Genomic DNA, 21,339 nt, shown 5'->3' with positions numbered 1-21,339 from the left:
AGCCACTGCGCCCAGCCTTTTTTTTTTTTTTGAGGCAGAGTCTCCCTCTGTCACCTAGGCTGGAGTGCAATGGCACGATCTCCACTCACTGCAACCTGTGCCTCCTGGGTTAAGCAAGTCTCCTGCCTTAGCCTCCCAAATAGCTGGGATTACAGGCGCCTACCACCAAGCCCAGCTAATTTTTGTATTTTTAGTAGAGATTAGGTTTCACCATGTTGGCCAGGCTGGTCTTGAACTCCTGACCGCAGGTGATCCCCCTGCCTCAACCTCCCAGAGTGCTGGGATTACAGGCGTGAGCCACCGCGCCTGGCTCTAGCTCTCTTCTAATCTTACTGTGGTGATCAGAATTTTAGTTCTGATGTTATAATCCAAGCCCAGATGGATATTCTTATACATTAAATGTTGGAATATCATGCTTTTTAAAAATCAGATCTGCAGGGCACGGCGGCTCACGCCTGTAATCCCCAGCACTTTGGGAGGCCGAGGCAGGTGGATCACCTGAGATCGGGAGTTCTAGACCAGCCTGATCAACATGGAGAAACCTGTCTCTACTAAAAATACAAAATTAGCCAGGCATGGTGGCATGTGCCTTTAATCCCAGCTACTTGGGAGGCTGAGGCAGAAGAATTGCTTGAACCCATGAGGCGGAGGTTGTGGTGAGCTGCGATTGCGCCATTGCACTCCAGCCCGCCACCACGCCCAGCTAATTTTTGTATTTTTTTAGTAGAGATAGGGTTTCACCATATTGGCCAGGCTGGTCTTGAACTCCTGATCTCAAGTGATCCGCCCTCCTTGGCCTCCCGAAGTGCTGGGATTACAGGTGTGAGCCACCATGCCCATCCTCCTGTTTTTAACTCTTATAAATAAAGGTACTGTAAATTCATGTACAGGTCTTGGAAGTTTGTATTTTTCCGGGTAAATATGTAGAAGAAGGGATTGTTGACTCATATGGTAAATATATGTTTAATATAATAAGAAACTACCAAACTCTTTTTCCAACTGGGTGCCATTTTTTTCCTACCAGCAAACATATGAAAGGTCCATTATCCTTTATCTTGTAGTATTTTGGTATTTTTATGTTCTTTTCTTTTTTTTGTCATTCAAAATTGGGTGCATTGTTGTATCTTGTGGTTTTAATTTGTGCTTCCCTAACAACTAATGATGTTGAGCATCTTTTTATACTCCTATTTGTCAATTATCTCTCAATTATTTGGCAAAATTTATATTTGACTCTACCTACTATATATATATATATATATTTTTTATTATTTATTTATTAATTGTTTTGAGATGAAGTCATGCTCTGTTGACCAGGCTGGATGCAGTGGCATGATCTTGGCTCACTGAAACCTCTGCCTCTCGGGTTCAAGTGATTCTTCTGCCTCAGCCTCCCAAGTAGCTGGCACTGTAGACTCATGCCCCCATGCCTGGCTAATTTTTGTATTTTTAGTAGAGGTAGAGCTTCACCATGTTTTCCAGGCTGGTCTTCATCTCCTGACCACAGGTGATCCACCCGCCTGGGCCTCCCAAAAGTGCTAGAATTACAGGCATGACCCACTGTGCCTAGCTGGAATAAGTAATCTTAAAAAGCAGTTTGTGGATTTCTGGTGAATAGAGAAAATATGACAAACTATGACTCATTACTTTTATTTCCTTTTTTTTTTTTTTTTTTGAGACAGAGTCTCGCTCTGTTGCCCAGGCTGGAGTATAGTGGCACAGTCTTGGCTCACTGTAAGCTCCACCTCCCGGGTTCACACCATTCTCCTGCCTCAGCCTCCTTAGTAGCTGGGGCTACAGGCACCCGCCACCATGCCTGGCTAATTTGGTTTTTGTATTTTTAGCAGAGACAGGGTTTTACCTTGTTAGCCAGGATGGTCTCTATCTCCTGACCTCATGATCCGCCCGCCTCAGCCTCCTAAAGTGCTGGGATTACAGGCGTGAGCCACCGTGCCCGGCCTACTTTTATTTCTTTTTTTTTTTTTTTTTTTTTTTTTTGAGACGGAGTCTCACGCTGTTGCCCAGGCTGGAGTGCAGTGGCGCGATCTCGGCTCACTGCAAGCTCCACCTCCTGGGTTCACGCCATTCTCCTGCCTCAGCCTCCTGAGTAGCTAGGACTACAGGCGCCCGCCACCGCGCCCGGCTAATTTTTTGTATTTTTAGTAGAGACGGGGTTTCACTGTGGTCTCGATCTCCTGACCTTGTGATCCGCCCACCTCAGCCTCCCAAAGTGCTGGGATTACAGGCTTGAGCCACCGCGCCCGGCTTTTTTATTTCTTAAGTATGTATCTTAAACTGGTCCATTAGGGGAAGCAGGTATACATTAGGGGACAGGTAGAAGAATGTTACAGCATTGTTTGAAACATTAAAAAACTTGAAACAACCTCAATATCTTAATAATAGAAAAAATGGTTGAGGCTGGTGGCTCATGCCTGTAATCCCAGCACTTTGGGAGGCTGGGGCGAGTGGATCACCTGAGGTCGGGAGTTTGAGTCCAGCCTGCCAAACATGGCGAAACCCCATCTCTACTTAAAAATACAAAAAATTAGGCAGGTGTGGTGGCGCACACCTGTAATCCCAGCTACTTGGGAGGCTGAGGCACAAGCATCACTTGAGCCTAGGAAATGGAGGTTGTAGTGAGCCGAGATCATGCCACTGTACTCCAGCCTGGGCGATAGAGTGAGACTATCTCCAAAAAAAAAAAAGAAAAGAAAAAATAGTTGAATAAATTATAAGTTACAGGATGATACAGGTTGGTGTACAGAAGTCAAAATGAATGAACCAGATCTCTATGTAGCAACATAGCTAGATCTCAAAAGAAACATAAATTTAAAAAATTACACTAATTTAGATAGGGACAATAAAAAACATATACTAGAAAGATATGCACTGAATTCTTGATAGAGGTTTCTTAGAAGAGGAGTAGCCCGGCACGGTGGCTTACGCCTGTAATCCCAGCACTTTGGGAGGCTGAGGCGGGCAGATCATGAGGTCAGGAGATCGAGACCATTCTGGCCAACATGGTGAAACCCCGTCTCTACTAAAAAAAAATACAAAAATTGGCTGGGTGTGGTGGTGCATGCCTGTAATCCCAGCTACTCGGGAGGCTGAGGCAGGAGAATTGCTTGAACCAGAGAGTTGGAGGTTGCAGTAAGCTGAGATCGCGCCACTGCACTCCAGCCTGGCGACAGAGTGAGACTCTGTCTCAAAAAAAAAAAAAAAAAGAGCATGGGAAATGGGAAGAGGCACTAAAAAAGGAACTTCTTTCAATCTGTTACATTGTACTCACTTTGTTTTTAAAATTTTAAACCAAATATGGCATTGTTACCACTTTTGTTGCCACTCAGAATACAAATGCTATTGCACTATTTTCTGTAATTTTCCCTTTTTCAAATTAAAAAAAGCAAAAATACATGTAAACATGTAAACAGGCATTTTCTTTATGGAAAACAGGAAGGAGAGCATCCAAGTAATTTTAGTTAATTATAACAAATTCTTAATAATTTATTTTTTCTTTTCTTTTCTTTTTTTTTTTTTTTTTGACACAGGGTCTTGCTCTGTTGCTCAGGTTAGAGTGCAATGGTGCAATCACATCTCACTGCAACCTCTACCTCTCCAGCTCAAGTGATCTGTCTCCTCAGTCTCTCAAGTAGACGGGACCACAGATGTGTACCCCAATCCTGCTTAATTTTTAAATTTTTTGGTAGAGATAAAGTCTCACCTTGTTGCCCAGGCTGGACTTGAGCTCCTGGGCTCAAGCAATCCTCCTGCCTTGGCCTCCCAAAGTGCTGGAATTACAGGTGTGAGCCAACTGTGCCGGTCTTCATAAACTTTTCTTTACATGTCCTTAATCAAGTACTTATTGAGCACCTACTGTCAGCCAGGCACGGTATGAAATTGACCTGTTTAAGGGGGTGCATCTGGTTATTTATTTTCAGGATGAGGAAACAGAAGAATGGGGGAGGTAGTACATATTCATAAGGAGACAGCATTTCTTTTTTTTTTTTTTTTTTTTTTTTTTTTTTTTGAGACAGAGTCTTGCTCTCTCGCCCAGGCTGGGGTGCAGTGGCCGGATCTCAGCTCACTGCAGGCTCCGCCTCCCGGGTTTAGACCATTCTCCTGCCTCAGCCTCCCGAGTAGCTGGGACTACAGGCGCCCGCCACCTCGCCTGGCTAGTTTTTTTTTGTATTTTTTAGTAGAGACGGGGTTTCACCGTGTTAGCCAGGATGGTCTCGATCTCCTGACCTCGTGATCCGCCCGTCTCGGCCTCCCAAAGTGCTGGGATTACAGGCTTGAGCCACCGCGCCCGGCCAGGAGACAGCATTTCTTAGGCACTTTGTGTGGTGTTTATAAGATTTCATCTGGAGGCCGGGCACGGTGGCTCAAGCCTGTAATCCCAGCACTTTGGGAGGCCGAGACGGGCGGATCACGAGGTCAGGAGATCGAGACCATCCTGGCTAACACGGTGAAACCCCGTCTCTACTAAAAAATACAAAAAACTAGCCAGGCGAGGTGGCGGGCGCCTGTAGTCCCAGCTACTCGGGAGGCTGAGGCAGGAGAATGGCGTAAACCCGGGAGGCGGAACTTGCAGTGAGCTGAGATCCGGCCACTGCACTCCAGCCCGGACGACAGAGCCAGACTCCGTCTCAAAAAAAAAAAAAAAAAAAAAAAAAGATTTCATCTGGCCAGGCGCGCTGGCGCATGCCTGTAATCCCAGCACTTTGGAAGACTGCGGCGGGCAGATCACAAGGTTAGGAGATCGAGACCATTCTGGCCAACATGATGAAACCCCATCTCTACTAAAAATACAAAAATTAGCTAGGCGTGGTGGCATGTGCCTGTAACCCCAGCTCCTCGGGAGGCTGAGGCAGGAGAATTGCTTGAACCAGGGAGTCAGAGGTTGCAGTGAGCAAAGATCGCACCACTGCACTCCAGCCTGGGCTACAGAGCGAGACTCCATCTCAAACACACAAACAAACAAATAGACTTCATCTGTTTTATCAAGAGTCATTGTAATATATTGATTTTGAAATTTCAAATAATAATAAGGAATAGTATGGAAATTTTTGTTTGATTAAATGGGGACATGAGGCCAGGTGTGGTCACTCAAGCATGTAATCCTAGCACTTTGGGAGACCAGGGCAGGAGGATTACTTGAGCCTAGGTAGGCTCAATACCAGCCTGGGCAACATGGCAGGACCCTATCTCTACAAAAGAAATACACAAAAATTAGCTAAGTGTGGTGGCACATGCCTGTAGTCTTAGCTACTCGGAAGGTCAAGGGAAGAGGATCGATCACTTGAGTCCCGGAGTTGGAGGGTGCAGTGAGCTAGGATCATGCCCCTGCACTCCATTGTGGGTGACAGCAAGACTGTTTTTAAAAAAATGAGGCCAGGCGTAGTGGCTCACCTCTGTAATCCGAGCATTTTGAGAGGCCAAGGCGGGTGGATCACCTGATGTCAGGAGTTCAAGATCAGCCTGGCCAACATGGTGAAAACCCCGCCTCTATATTAAAATTACAAAAATTAGCCGGGTGTGGTGGCACACACCTGTAACCCCAGCTACTCCGGAGGCTGAGACAGCAGAATCGCTTGAACCTGGGAGGTGGAGGTTGCAATGAGTCAGGATTGCGCCACTGCACTCCAGCCTGGGCGGCAGAGCAAGACTGTCTCAAAAAAAGAAAAGAAAAGAAAGACTAAGAAACCAATTTTCATTCAGACAAATGGTCAAAAATAATAGAAATAAAACAAAAATTAAAGTTAATTTTCAAATATAATGTGATTTGAGTATAACGATCACTTTACAGAAGTTATTCTATATACTTTTTGATTATGCTGAGTTTTTAGGTCCTTTTAAAACTTGTGTCAGGAATTAATGTTTTAAACTAGTTGTTGGGTTCAAAGAAAATAGAAATGTGTTACTAAATGCCACACTTGTAATCTCATATACCAGTTTTCATGATGCAATCAATTGTTAAATAAAAACTTACTCTAGAGAAGAGGCACCCAACAATGAACACATTATATCAGACTTGAATATGATTGAACGATGCTTTTTGTTTCATTGTTATTGAAATCATACTTGTATTTTTCAAAAGTATATATACTTAAAAATTCCTAAATAAAATGTCTTTCTCTAATACAGCATTTTAGTGATTATAAGGATCAATACCATGAGGTGATAAGCAAAAAAGGACTCACGGCCCTAAAATGTTGATAAACATCATGACCATATTCCCCATATTGGAGTTACATGTACACATTACAATGATAAAAATACTAAGAAGTTATATAGTAATGTTTCTTAGACTTACTTGTCTACAACCCTATTTTTTATGTATTATCTCTCAACAGTATGCTTTGCAATATTTAGTGTACTCTTCATACAATCTATGCAAATAATTTTTTATTTTAAAGCAGGACAGAAGGAGCAAGCTGTGGGATGGTATAAGAAAGGTATTGAAGAACTGGAAAAAGGAATAGCTGTTATAGTTACAGGACAAGGTAAGATTATATTTGTTTATAGCCATTCCAAATTATAATATATTCACATGATCGTCCAGATTTCAGACCTATTTATTTATGTATTTTTCTTTCTTTTCTTTCTTTCTTTCTTTTTTTTTTTGAGACAGGGTCTTGCCTCCGTTACCCAGGCCAGAGTGCAGTGATGTGATCATATCTCACTGCAACCTCAAACTTCTGGGCTCAATTGATCCAGTGATCCTCCTGCCTCTGCTTCCCATGTAGCTGGGACCACAGGCACATACTACCACACTTAGCTCATTATTATTATTATTATTATTATTATTATTTTGAGACGGAGTCTCACTCTGTTGCCCAGGCTGGAGTGCAATGGTGCAGTCTCGGCTCACTGCAGCCTCCACCTCCCGGATTCAGGTGATTTTCCTGCCTGAGCCTCCCGAGTAGCTGGGATTATAGGTGCGTGCCACCGTGCCCAGCTAATTTTTGTATTTTTAGTGGAGATGGGGTTTTGCCATGTTGGCCAGGCTGGTCTCAAACTCCTGATCTCAAGTGATCTGCCCACCTCAGCCTCCCAAAGTGCTGGGATTACAGGCGTGAGCCACTGTGCCCAGCCACACTTAGCTAATTAAAAAAAAATTTCTTTTGTAGAGACGGGTCTCACTGTGTTACCATGGCTGGTCTCAAACTTCTGGCCTTAAGTGATCCTCCTGCCTCAGCTTTGCAAAGTGCTGGGATTAGAGGCATGAGCCACTGCACCCAGCCAGATTGTGTTTATCTTAATAAAAGTATTTGGGCCGGGCGCAGTGCCCTCACACCTGTAATCCCAGCACTCTGGGAGGCCAAGGCGGGTGAATTACCTGGAGTCGGGAGTTCGAGACCAACCTGATCAACATGGAGAAACCCTGTGTCTACTAAAAATACAAAATTAGGCGGGCGTGGTGTCGCACGCCTGTAATCCCAGCTACTCGGGAGGCTGAAGCAAGAGAATCGCTTGGAACGGGGAGGCAGAGGTTGCAGTGAGCCGATATTGCCTTTGCCCTCCAGCCTGGGCAACAAGAGTGCAACTCTGTCTCAAAAAGAAAGAAAAGAAAAACAGTATTTCATTGAATTAAAAATGCTTTGTATTATACCAGTAAGAGTAAAAAACAAAGTATGATATATGCTCTTTTCATCGCTTAGAATTTGAATTTTAATCTTGTTGAAGTGGCTGTTTTCGTTTTATTTAGACATAGATATAACAACAGTGTTAATATCTGTGACCAAATTGGTGCAGGCATGGGCAATGAAAAAACTGTGTTATGACTGCAACCTGGTGGATAGCATTAGTAAGTTAGCATTGGTTGTAAAACGGATCCCAATTTCAAAGAATTTGAAATGTAGGGAAAAAATGTTTTAGACTCCGTGAAATAGACCTGAAATGTATGAAATATTACAGTAGGTTGGAAGCCATCATGAGAAACTGTAACTTTTTTTTTTTTTTTTTGTAGCTATTATATATTTTTTTTGAGACGGGGTCTCAGTCTGTTGCCCAGGCTGGAATGTTGTGATGTGGTCACCTGTCAGTGCACCATCCACCTCCTAGAGCTGAAGTGATCCTGCCACCTCACCCTCCCATGCTCGGCTAATTGTTTTTGTTTTTAAGTAGAGATCAGGTCTCATTATGTTGCCCAGGCTGGTCTTGAATTCCTGGGCTCAAGTGATTCTCCTACTTTGGCTGCCCAGAGTGCTGGGATTACAGAAGTGAGCCACGACACCTGGCCTGAAGATAGTATTTTTAAAATTTCTTCTGTTCTCTTTCTTTTCAGTATATATTTTCTTGTTTTAAAAAAAAAAAAAAAAATTTCTGTGTAAAGACTGTGACTCCCCATGAAAATAGTTTGGGTTTTGATTTGTCTTGAAACAATATTAGTTGGGAAATGTAGATATTTTAATTAATTTTTTTCTTTCAGGTGAACAGTGTGAAAGAGCTAGACGCCTTCAAGCTAAAATGATGACTAATTTGGTTATGGCCAAGGACCGCTTACAACTTCTAGGTATCAATTAATGTATAATTTGATGTGAGATGATTGGAAATGTGTGTTCAATGAAACTTTAATTATAGAAAGAAAGAAATCAGTGATTGAAAATGTGGTCCAGGCTTTTTAACGTAAAGAAAATGTGTAACATATACAAAAACAGAAGAGCATAATGAATTTCTAATTATTATTCTCTCAGCTTTGATAATTATCACCTCACTGTCAGTCTTGATTTATTCATACCAAGGGCTAGCAAACTGCAGCTGATGGGCCAACCCAGCTCACTGCCTATTATTATACATAAGGTTTTATTGGCACACAGCCATTCCTTTTCTTTAGGTATTGTCTATGGCTTTCATGCTATGGTGACAGAATTGAGTAGTTGATACAGAGCTGACACTGCCCTCAAAACCTAAAATATTTACTGTCTGGCCCTTTACAGAAAAAGTCTGCCATCTTCACTTGACTTCCCAGCTCACTGTCCCCCCACTACATATTATTTTGAAACAAATTCTTGACTTTTTTCCATTTATAAATATTTCATGTTATACCTGTAAAAGATAAGGACTTCAAAATAAAATCACTGAAATACCATTATCGCACCTAAAAGGTAATTCCACGTTTCTTTTAACATTATCCACAAAACTGCCCCCCCCAAAAATGCTATTTCCAAATTTCTCATTTTCTCAAAATTTAATAATTTTTACTCTTTTTAATAATTTGTTTGAATCAGGATCTTAAAAAGATCCTTATGTCTCTTTTAGTGTTCACGTGCATCTGTTTTTCATTTTCTTCCAATTTATTTGTTGATGTAACCAGGTCTTTGTCACGTAGTATTTCCTACAGTCTGACTTTTGCTGCATGCATCTTTGTGGTATCTTTTAACATGTTCTTCTTTCCTCCCCCTGTTAACTGATAGTTGGGTATAGAGCCTTGATCACATTGAAAGTTAATTTTTATTTTTTAATGATAAGACTACTTACTAGGTGGTTGTGTTTGTGTGTATTCATCATTAGTTGTTCCATCTTGGGAGGTTAGCAACAGTTAACTATGACTGATGCCCAGTGATGTTTTAATTCTGTCATTCTTTCAGCATTCATCAACTGTAATAGAAACTTTCACTTGTCTTCTGTTTGATGGTGTAGGTTTTAAAAATATATTAATAAGTTAAATCTACCACTCAAAAAAAAGTAGAACAAAACCCACTACATATGAGTAGCTCTACCATACATTGGTGGATAGAAACAGTAGATACTTGGTAAGCAGGTAAATCTTATTTATTTGTAGCCCTGTGACTTGGGGTAAGTTATTATGCATGTTTGAGTCTTTTTTATCTAATTTGTAATGTGAAACTACTATTATTATTATTATTTGAGATGGAGTCTTGCTCTGTTGCCCAGGCTGAAGTGTAGTGATGCAATCCCGGCTCAATGCACCCTCCACCTCCCGGATTCAAGCTATTCTCATGACTCAGTTTCCCGAGCAGCTGGGATTATAGGCGCCCACCACCATGCCTAATTTTTGTATTTTTAGTAGGGACAGGGTTTGTTTTACCATGTTGGCAAGGCTGGTGTCGAACATCTGACTTCAAGTGATCCGTCCACCTCAGCCTCCTAAAGTGCTGGGATTATAGGCATGAGCCACCATGCCCAGCTGAAGCTAATATTATTAGCTAATAATAATATTTCATATTTCTGACCATTGAATTATTAAAGGAACCTAAACCATAGTAGTAAGTGCTTTAAAAATGTTGGTTTCTATTCATCTGTTTACCTGACAGTAATCACTTCCTTTGCTTAGGTAGAAAGATATATTCCTACACACATACATACACATTTTATTCATTCTTTCATTCATTTACTGCTATATGGTCATTGTGTTTGTGGGGTTTTTGCCCCACATAGTTAAAAAAGCAGCCGTTACTGCTTTCAAATGAATAACAAGGTAGTGTTCCCTGGCTTCTGTGGCTGACAGGACTTGCCTTCTTCCTTTCTAAATGGAGGTTATTACTGTGTCAAATATAATTAAATAGTGTATTAAAGTTTCTTGCAGTAAAATAATTGATGGTTCTTATTGGTACTTTCTACATGTTTTATCTTTAAAGCTCTTCAGTGTATATATAAAGTATTGTGTATATCATACAGAATAAATTTGATTTTGGAGCATTTTGTACTCTTTCAAAGTGAATAAGAGTTGGTTTTTATGTTTTGTTTGATGTTGTGATATAGGACATTAGAAGTATTAATATCTTATCAATTAGAGACTCATCTTTGAGTGTGACTTTGTACTTTCTTATTTGTGTTAGTAGAGAACAAAAAGAAGATATGTAATATGAAACTAGGCATTTAAAGGTTTAATATTGTGGATATTTTAAAGTTGGTATCTGTTTTCACCCTCAAAAATGCTATGTGCCTATTTATGAAATATCTTACTTTAAAAGCGAGGAGTGGTAGATGGGAAAGGTGACATCGGCTGGGCGTGGTGGCTCACACCTGTAATCCCAGCACTTTGGGAGGCCAAGGCGGACAGGTCATCTGAGGTCAGGCTTTCAAGACCAGTCTGGTAACGTGGTGAAACCTCGTCTCTACTAAAAATACAAAAAATTAGCCAGGCTGGTGGTGTGCATCTGTAATCCCAGCTACTCAGGAGGCTGAGTCAGGACAGTGGCTTGAAATCAGGAGGTGGAGGTTGCAATGAGCCAAGATGGCACCACTGCACTCTAGACTGGGTGACATAGAGAGACTGCATCTCAAAAAAAATTCAAAAAGGCCAGGCACTGTCACTCATACCTGTAATCCCAACACTTTGGGAGACTGAGGCGAGCAGATCACTTGAGGTCAGGAGTTCGAGACAATCCTGGGCGCCTGGGCAACATGGTGAAAACTCGCCTCTACTAAAAATACAAAAAATAGCCAGGCATGGTGGCAGGTGCCTGTAATCTTGCCTACTCGGGAGGTTGAGGCAGGAGAATTGCTTGAGCCTGGGAGGCAGAGGTTGCAATAAGCAGAGACCATGCCACTGCACTCCAGCCTGGGTGGCAGAGTGAGACTTCATCTCAAAACAAACAAAAAAAACCAAACCACCTCTTGTCCACTCCTAATCCTCCTTACTGTGTTTCACTTATTTTTTTCCCATGTATTTATCACCTTCTAATAAACTGTGTAACTTATTTTTTATGTTTGTTATCTACTATCTGTCTTCTCCCTGTTAGAATGTAAACTTTATGGAGGAGGGATCTTTATCTATATCCCAGGTGCCTACAACAGTGTCTAGCACATGCTAGTTACCAAATAAATATTTACTGAGTTAATAAGTTGTGTATAACCCTTGGCATTGTACCTGAAACGGAGTAGGGCCTTAATAAATGAATGTTAAATGAAGCTATGTTAAAAATATATATATATGTGTATATATATATAAATAACAGCCAGTTATACCAATTTGCTGACATCAAAATTAACTTTTAATCTATTGTAGGTTTTACAGTTAAGCTTTGCTCTAAGGTTCACTATCATTAAACCAAAAATAAATGATATATATGATCTTTTCTTTTTTTTTTTTGAGACGGAGTCTCACTCTGTCACCCAGGCTGGAGTGCAGTGGCCGAATCTCAGCTCACTGCAAGCTCCGCCTCCCAGGTTTACGCCATTCTCCTGCCTCAGCCTCCCGAGTAGCTGGGACTACAGGTGCCCGCCACCTCACCCGGCTAGTTTTTTGTATTTTTTAGTAGAGACGGGGTTTCACCGTGTTAGCCAGGATCATCTCGATCTCCTGACCTCGTAATCCGCCCGTCTTGGCCTCTTTTCTCATTTTTAACAGAGAGGCTACATCCTCTCAAACCAGTCTGTATTAGGAATTCCCAGGATCATTCTCCCCATTCTCCATCCTAATTAGATACCTATGTGGCACCACATCTCTGAAAAACTCCAATTTTTAACCAGCACATAATAAATATGTGTTACTGTTAATACACATTTGTACACAGATCATTTTTACTGTCTTAGGTATATCCACTCCCAGACCTTTTGAGTTATTGAAAGACAGGAATATGTTGATGTCACCTTTTTTTTTTTTTTTTTTTTTTTTGAGACAGAGTCTCACCCTGTCACCCAGGCTGGAGTGCAATGGCACGATCTTGGCTCACTGCAACCTCTGCCTCCTGGGTTCAAATAATTATCCTGCCTCATCCTCCTGAGTAGCTGGGATTACAGGTGGCCCTGGTTTGGGTTTTTGGTTTTAAACAGGATGGTCTTCTCTGTGAGAAGTTGCCATGAGTTAGCCATGATGATACCTGGGACAATGATGGTCCACAGAGAAGTAAGAGCCAATACAAAGCCTTAAGAGAATGTACCTGATTTGTCTGTGAAGCAGCAAAGAGGCCAGTGTGTCCCAGCAAGGAGATTATAGTAGAGATGAAGTCAGAGAACTCATGGGGGGAGGGATTGTCACAACACGCAGGGCTATAAAGGCCACCATGAGGACTTAAGCTTTTACCGCCTGTGAAATGGGGAGCAGTTATAAAGATTTTTAAGAAAGCAGCGCAGTGCGGTGGCTCATGCCTGTAATCCCAGCTCTTTGGGAGGCCAAGGTGGGTGGATCACCTGAGGTCAGGAGTTCGAGACCAGCCTGGGCAACATGGCGAAACCTCATCTTTACTAAATATAGAAAAATTAGCTGCATGTGGTGGGCATGCATGTAATCCCAAATACTCGGCTGAGGCAGGAGAATCACTTGAACCCGGGAGGCGGAGGTTGCGGTGAGCTGAGATTGCGCCATTGCCCTCCAGCCTGGGCAACAGAGCAAGACTCCATCTCAAACAAAACCAAAAAAAAAAAAGATTTTTGGGGAAGGAATGAAGTACTCTGACTTAAATTTTAGAGGGACCACTCTGGTTGCTGTGTTGCATTATAGACTCTAAAGGTAGAACCAGGGAGAGCAATTAAGATACTGTTACAGTCATCTAGGAGAAAAGTGATAGAGGCTTGCACCAGGGTAGTATCAGGAGAAATGGTAACAAGTGGTTGGATTATGATTATACTTGAAGGTTGAACAACTAGATTTGCTGATAGATTGGATAAAATGGTCCTCTCTTTAAGGACCTCATAATACAGTAGGAGAAACGACACATAAATAGTCATCACTGCAGGATAGGGATTACAAATATTTTGTAAGGGTGAAAAAGGTGCCAAGAAAGCTTCCTTGTGTAACAAAGCTGGTTAAAGAAAGAAAAGAAAGTTTCCTAGAAGTGAAACCTAAAGTGTACACTTAGATAAATGAATAAAAATTATGAAAGAATGTGAGGGCTGGGCACAGTGGCTCATGCCTGTAATCCTAGCACTTCAGGAGGTTGAGTCAAGTGTATTGCTTGAGCCCAGGAGTTTGAAACCAGCCTGGACAACGTATTGAGACCCCATCTCTAAATTTAAAAAAGAAAAAACAAATTAGCCAGGAGTGGTGGTATGCACCTGTAGTCCCAGCTACTTACTTGGGAGGCTGAGGCAGGAGGATTGCTTGAGCTCAGGAAATTGAGGCAGCAGTGAGCCATGAGTGCACCACTGCACTCTAGTCTGGGTGACAGAGTGAGACCCTGTCTCAAAGAAAATAAAAAGAAAAGAAAAAGAATTTGAGAAAAGATATCTCAGGAACATGTGATGGCATGAACAAATACTCAAAGGCAAGAAAAGCATGGTGAATAGGGGAGGGTGCAGGTTGAGACATGAAGTTGGGATTGCCGAGGCATAAGAGATATATAGGCAGATCATGGATGGCCTGGTTTGTCATAGGAAGGAGCTTGAGCTCTATCTGTGGGCAATGGGAAGCCACTAAATGGTTTTAAGTAGAAGAGTGTTATGTGGTAAGATTTTCCTCTCTGGTGGATCACTCAGATGACTGTGTGGGGGTTGGATGTGAGGAGGTAAAGAAGCAAGGTTACTGCTTTGATTTAAATCATTGATTAATCTGTACAACCCTAGTCATTCCAAAAAGAAGCATTAGTCCTTTAACAGAAATGAATTGGGGCTGGGCGCGGTGGCTCACGCTTGTAATCCCAGTACTTTGGGAGGCCGAGGCGGGCGGATCATTTGAGGTCAGGAGTTTGAGGCCAGTCTGGCCAACATGGCAAAACCTCGTATCTACTAAAAATACAAAAATTAGCTGGGCGTGGGGGTGTGCACCTGTAATCCCAGCTACTCGGGAGGCTGAGGCAGGAGCATCACTTGAACCCGGGAGGCAGGGGTTGCAATGAGCCAAGATCGCGCCACTGCACTCCAGCCTGGGCGACAGAGTGAGACTCTGTCTCCAAAAAAAAAAAAAGAAAAAATATTGAAGCAGATTCACAGAAGCAGTGTACTGTTATACTGTATGTGTCTGTGACTCTGTCTCCAAGAAGAAAAAAAAAAGAAAAAATGAATGGGAGCAGATTCACAGAAGCAGTGTACTGTTATACTGTATGTGTCTGTTTCTACACATATAAATCTAAACTCCATGTACATGAAAAAAAAATCCTGTAGCTTTTTATTCCTAGCTATAAAACTAAGAATATAATTTGTTTCTTTTTATTACATAATGAATGGTTCTGTGAACTTTTTGTTAAATTTCATTGAGGAGAGTATTAATTGATACCATTTATGTACAGATGTCTACATTTACAAATCAGCGTATTTTCTGATTTATGCTTTTGCTAAGACAAAGGGTTTCTGTCTCAGCATGGTCATTTAAAGAGTTTATCATTGAGAAAAATCAGATGACCAACCTGCTAGTTCAAAAAAAAAAAAAAAAAACTTCCAAGGTATATTGTATCAGCCAGTTCTAAGATACAAAAGCCATGCAGTACTTTGTGTTTTGTGCAGAAAGGGTAGCTACTATTTGACCTGTCCCAAAGGCATGTGTGGTTGTACCATAAACCAAGCATGGTACCTGTTTGTCAAACCTTAGAAGTGAAAATTTAAGAGAGTTAATATATATGTGCTGCATTTTTTCATGTATTCATTGACTTGAAGAAAAGAATCATTTATGATTCAGCACAGTACTCCACTTGAAGAGAGTGCAGCAGTGGTGTAGAGTGGCAGGGATCAAACTGCTACCTTCTTGGGCTTCAGTTGCTAGACTTAAGAGACCCAGATCTTGGCCGGGCGCGGTGGCTCAAGCCTGTAATCCCAGCACTTTGGGAGGCCGAGACAGGCGGATCACGAGGTCAGGAGATGGAGACCATCCTGGCAAACATAGTGAAACCCCATCTCTACTAAAAGAATACAAAAAACCAGCCGGGAGAGGTGGCGGGCACCTGTAGTCCCAGCTACTCGGGAGGCTGAGGCAGGAGAATGGTGTCAACCCGGAGGCGGAGTTTGCAGTGAGCTGAGATCCGGCCACTGCACTCCAGCCTGGGCGACAGAGCGAGACTCCGTCTCAAAAGAAAAAAAAAAAAAAGAGACCCAGATCTTGGGAGGGTTTTTTGTCGTTATCTGATGTGGTGGTAGGGTTGAAATAATCCTTTTTAATTGATTAATATAAAAAATAGGTAATATAGACATATGTCACAAAATTTGAAAAAGTTTGAGTATGAAAAGTTCCATCCCATTTTATGCCCCAGCTACCCATTTCCCCTCCGTAGAGGCAGCTGTTATTATGAATTTCCCTGGGTCCTTTTTAGAGGTAATCTTTTTGTATACAACTGTGCACATGTGTGTTTAAACAAACAGTAGGGTACTGTATGTACATACAGTTACTACAGTATGCTTATTTGACTTTGCTTTATTGCTTTTATTTTTTGCCTGACATGTATTAATGTGGCCAAATACGGCATTTCCTAGACACCCCTTATAGTTTCGTTCTGTGCTATTTTAAATGCTGTTCTCCTTTCCTGAAATGTCCTTTTTTTGGTTTTGTGGGGTTTTTTTGTTTTTTTTTTATACAGAGTCACGCTCTGTCACCAAGGTTGGAGTGCAGTGGCGCGATCTCGGCTCACTGCAACCTCCACCCACCTCCCGGGTTCAAGTCATTCCTCTGCCTCAGCCTCCCGAGTAGCTGGGACTACAGGTGCGTGCCACCACGCCCAGCTAATTGTTTGTTTGTTTGTTTGTTTGTTTGTTTGTTTTAGTAGAGACGGGGTTTCACCGTGTTAGCCAGGATGGCCTCCATCTCCTGACCTCGTGATCTGCCTCCCTCAGCCTCTCAAAGTGCTGGGATTACAGGCGTGAGCCACTGTGCCCAGCTCTCCTTTCTTTTTATCTTTTCAAATTCTAGCCAGTTCATAACCCACTTGCTCTGTAAAGCTTTTTCAATGATCTTTCTTTTGTACTATGCAGTCTTTTTAAAAATACACAGTTTTATTATAAGTTGCCAGTTACATTTAATACATATCTAAATGGTAGAAACTGTGATTCATTTTTTAATCTCCATGGAGCCAGGAACTGTGGCTCATGCCTGTAATCCCTGCACTTTGGGAGGTTAAGGTGGGAGGATCGCTTAAGGCCAGGAGCTTGAGGCCAGTCTGTGGAACATATTGAGACCCTGTCTCTACAAAAATAAATTAGCTGGACATAGTGGTGTGTGTATGTAGTGTCAACTACTCAGGGGGCTGAGGAAGGAGGATAACTTGAGCCCAGGGAGTTGAGGCCACAGTGAGCCATGATGGTGCCACTGTACTCCAGCCTGGGTGACAGAGCAAGACTATGACCAATAATAATCTCCATATTTGGACATATTAAATATTCAGTAACTATTTTCTGGTGATGATAGTGATATCTAACTGCCTCGGGTTACCTGACCTGAATGAGGCATATTTTGAACATAGCCATTCACTTGTTAATTTCTGTTATTTTTGTGACTTAGTTTTTACTAATTATATTTTAAAAGATAATTTTATATAAATGCAAAAGCTTTTTATCATGTAACAATCTGGTAACAACTTGAGTAATTTTTCATTTCACATGCACATTTTATTTGTTCATTATCTTTTTTCTTTTTATTTTTTCTTTGTTTTTTTTTACCTTCTCTGTTGCATAGAGAAGATGCAACCAGTTTTGCCATTTTCCAAGTCACAAACGGACGTCTATAATGACAGTACTAACGTGGCATGCCGCAATGGACATCTCCAGTCAGGTGGGTTAAGGTTAACTAACATAAAATAATAAAGCTTGAATGCAAAGTAAGAGTCTCACTTAACCTGATAATGTTGATTTTATTTTATAATAGTAGGTTTAATTGTTCATGTTTTCACAGGGCTATGTTGAAAATATAGTACCTCTATCATTCATAGTATATAAACATGCAACAAGGTATAGTCATTCTAAACATGCTTCATTTGCATATTTTGCAACCTCTGATATTTCAGATTATAAAATATGAAGGTGTGCATTCCCGGAAGTGATTAAAATAATCTTTTTTTCTGTTGTGGCTTTTGTGTTTTTTATAATGATAGCTATACTGATTTTTTTCATGAAATAGTGTTTTCTAAAACACATTTTAATTTTTTATGTATCCATTTTTATTGCATATCAATTTTCATATATACTATATGTGAATGTTTTATAGTACTTGATAGAAGAAATTTGAAGCTTCACATAGGAGAAGCATTACAGTCTTATTTACTATAGATTAACTCTGTCCTTGATAAACTTTTGGATATCAACTTCTACAGAAGATTAAATGTCTTTCTATTTTGTTTTCTTTGGAACTCTCCATTTCTTAGGTTCTCTGACATCTGAGCTAGTTTTTTATTTAGTTAAAACGTTTTTTTTACTTAGATAATGTACATGTTCATGGGCTACACAGTGATGTTTTGATACATATAATATATAGTGATTAGATCAAGGTAATTATCATTTATATCATCCCATTTATCATTCTTTCTGTTGGAAACATTCAGTATCTTCCTTCTATTTTAAATGATGTATTATATTGTTACCTATAGTCATCCTGCAGTGGTGTAGAACACTGGAACTTACTCTTTCTATCTAGCTATAATTTTGTATCCTTTCCCTACCCTTCTCAGCCTGTAGTATCCTCTGTTCTGCTTTTTATTTCTATGAGATTAACTTTTTAAAAATAATATTCTGTGTGTATATATACCACATTTTCTTTATTCATTCATCTGTTCTTGGACACCTAGGTTGATTCTGTATCTTGGCTGTTGTGAATAGTGCTATAGTAAACATGGGGTGTAGATGTCTGTTCGATATAATGATTTTCTTTCCTTTGGATAAATTCCCAATAGTAGGATTGCTGGGTCATATGGTAGTTCTATTTGAAGTTTTTTGAGGAACCTCCATACTCTTTTCCATAGTAGCTGTACTAGTTTAGATTCCCAAAAATAGTGTCTAAGAGTTCACTTTCTCCACATTCTTACCAGCATTTGGCACTTTTTTTGTCTTTTTGATAATAGCCATCCTAACTGGGGTAAGATACCTCATTGTGGTTTTGATTTACATTTCCCTCATAATTAATGGTGTTGAGCATTTTTTCATATATTTGTTTTTGACAATTTTATTGGTGAATTTTTTTTTTTTTTTTTAGCAGTAGTTTCATGTGCAGGGCTTAAATTATATTAAATATTACTTTGTTCAGATTATAGCAGAACAACCTTAGGTTAGGCTGTGAAACAACTGCCTTCTGGCTGGGCGCAGTGGCTCACGCCTGTAATCCCAGCACTTTGGGAGGCCAAGGCGGGCGGATCATGAAATCAAGAGATCGACACTATCCTGGCCAACATGGTGAAACCCCGTCTCTATTAAAAATATAAAAACTAGCTGGGCGTGGTGGTGGGCGCCTATAGTCCCAGCTGCGTGGGAGGCTGAGGCAGAAGAATCGCTTGAACCTAGGAGGCAGAGGTTGCTGTGAGCTGAGATCATACCATTGCACTCCAGCCTAGGCGACAGAGCGAGACACTGTCTCAAAAAACTGCCTTCTTTTTTTTTTTGGTATTATTATTATAATGTATAAATTTTTAATTATACTTTAAGTTCTAGGGTACGTGTGCACAACGTGCAGGTTTGTTACATACGTATATATGTGCCATGTTGGTGTGCTGCACCCATTAACTTGTCATTTACATTAGGTATATCTCCTAATGCTATATCCCTCCCCCACTCATCCCACCCCACGACAGGCCCCAGTGTGTGATGTTCCCCACCCTGTGTCCAAGTGTTCTCATTGTTCAATTCCCACCTATGAGTGAGAACATGTGGTGTTTGGTTTTCTGTCCTTGCAATAGTTTGCTCAGAATAATGGTTTCCAGCTTCATCCATGTCCCTACAAAGGACATGAACTCATCCTTTTTTATGGCTGCATAGTATTCCATGGTGTATATGTGCCACGTTTTTTAAATCCAGTCTATCATTGATGGATATTTGCGTTGTTTCCAAGTCTTTGCTATTGTGAATAGTGCCGCAGTAAACATACATGATGTCTTTATAGCAGCCTGATTTATAATCCTTTGGGTATATACCCAGTAATGGCATGACTGGGTCAAATGGTATTTCTAGTTCTAGATCCTTGAGGAATCGCCACACTGTCTTCCACAATGGTTGAACTAGTTTACAGTCCCACCAACAGTGTAAAAGTGTTCCTATTTCTCCACATCCTCTCCAGCATCTGTTGTTTCCTGACTTTTTAATGATTGCCATTCTAACTGGTGTGAGATGGTATCTCATTGTGGTTTTGGTTTGCATTTCTCTGATAGCCACTGATGATGAGCATTTTTTCATGTGTCTGTTGGCTGCATAAATGTCTTCTTTTGAGAAGTGTCTGTTCATATCCTTTGCCCACTTTTTGATGGGGTTGTTTGATTTTTTCTTGTAAATTTGTTTAAGTTCTTTGTAGATTCTGGATATTAGCCCTTTGTCAGATGGGTAGATTGTAAAAAATTTCTCCCATTCTGTAGGTTGCCTGTTCACTCTGATGATAGTTTCTTTTGCTATGCAGAAGCTCTTTAGTTTAATTAGATCCCTTTTGTCAATTTTGGCTTTTGTTGCCATTGCTTTTGGTGTTTTAGTCGTGAAGTCCTTGCCCATGCCTATGTCCTGAATGGTATTGCCTAGGTTTTCTTCTAGGGTTTTTATAGTTTTGGGTCTAACATGTAAGTTTTTAATCCATCTTGAATTAATTTTTGTATAAGACGTAAGGAAGGGATTCAGTTTCAGCTTTTTACATATGGCTAGTCAGTTTTCCCAGCACCATTTATTAAATAGGAAATCCTTTCCCCATTTCTTGTTTTTGTCAGGTTTGTCAAAGATCAGATGGTTGTAGATGTGTGGTATTATTTCTGAGGGCTCTGTTCTGTTCCATTGGTCTATATCTCTGTTTTGGTACCAGTACCATGCTGTTTTGGTTACTGTAGCCTTGTCGTGTAGTTTGAAGTCAGGTAGCATGATGCCTCCAGCTTTGTTCTTTTGGCTTAGGATTGTCTTGGCAATGCGGGCTCTTTTTTGGTTCCATATGAACTTTAAGGTAGCCTTTTCCAATTCTGTGAAGAAAGTCATTGGTAGCTTGATGGGGATGGCATTGAATCTATAAATTACCTTGGGCAGTATGGCCATTTTCATGATATTGATTCCTCCTATCCATGAGCATGGAATGTTCTTCCATTTGTTTGTGTCCTCTTTTATTTTGTTAAGCAGTGGTTTGTAGTTCTCCTTGAAGAGGTCCTTCACATCCCTTGTAAGTTGGATTCCTAGGTATTTTATTCTCTTTGAAGAAGTTGTGAATGGGAGTTCACTCATGATTTGGCTCTCTATTATTGGTGTATAGGAATGCTTGTGATTTTTGCACATTGATTTTGTATCCTGAGACTTTGCTGACGTTGCTTATCAGCTTAAGGAGATATTGGGCCGAGATGATGGGATTTTCTA

General features: G+C 40.8%; 1 protein-coding gene across 4 annotated transcripts in view; it reads left to right on the top strand.

Moving 5' to 3' along the window:
- SPAST (spastin) overlaps positions 1-21,339 on the top strand; it is a 91,481-nt gene that overhangs the window by 18,865 nt on the left and 51,277 nt on the right. Inside the window, exons 2-4 of one of the 4 annotated variants that reach the window (XM_015112061.3) lie at positions 6,417-6,500; positions 8,429-8,512; positions 17,498-17,593. In XM_015112061.3, the coding sequence (XP_014967547.1) occupies positions 6,417-6,500; positions 8,429-8,512; positions 17,498-17,593 (264 nt within the window). Of the gene's footprint in view, positions 1-6,413; positions 6,501-8,428; positions 8,513-17,497; positions 17,594-21,339 lie in introns of all 4 variants that reach the window. The other 3 variants (XM_015112060.3, XM_028831798.2, XM_015112063.3) reach the window with 3 other exon arrangements.

This window comes from Macaca mulatta, chromosome 13, assembly GCF_049350105.2.
Source record: "Macaca mulatta isolate MMU2019108-1 chromosome 13, T2T-MMU8v2.0, whole genome shotgun sequence".
Classification (NCBI taxonomy): domain Eukaryota; kingdom Metazoa; phylum Chordata; class Mammalia; order Primates; family Cercopithecidae; genus Macaca; species Macaca mulatta.
Note: the sequence above shows the minus strand (reverse complement) of the source record. Positions and strands in the feature narration are given on the sequence as shown.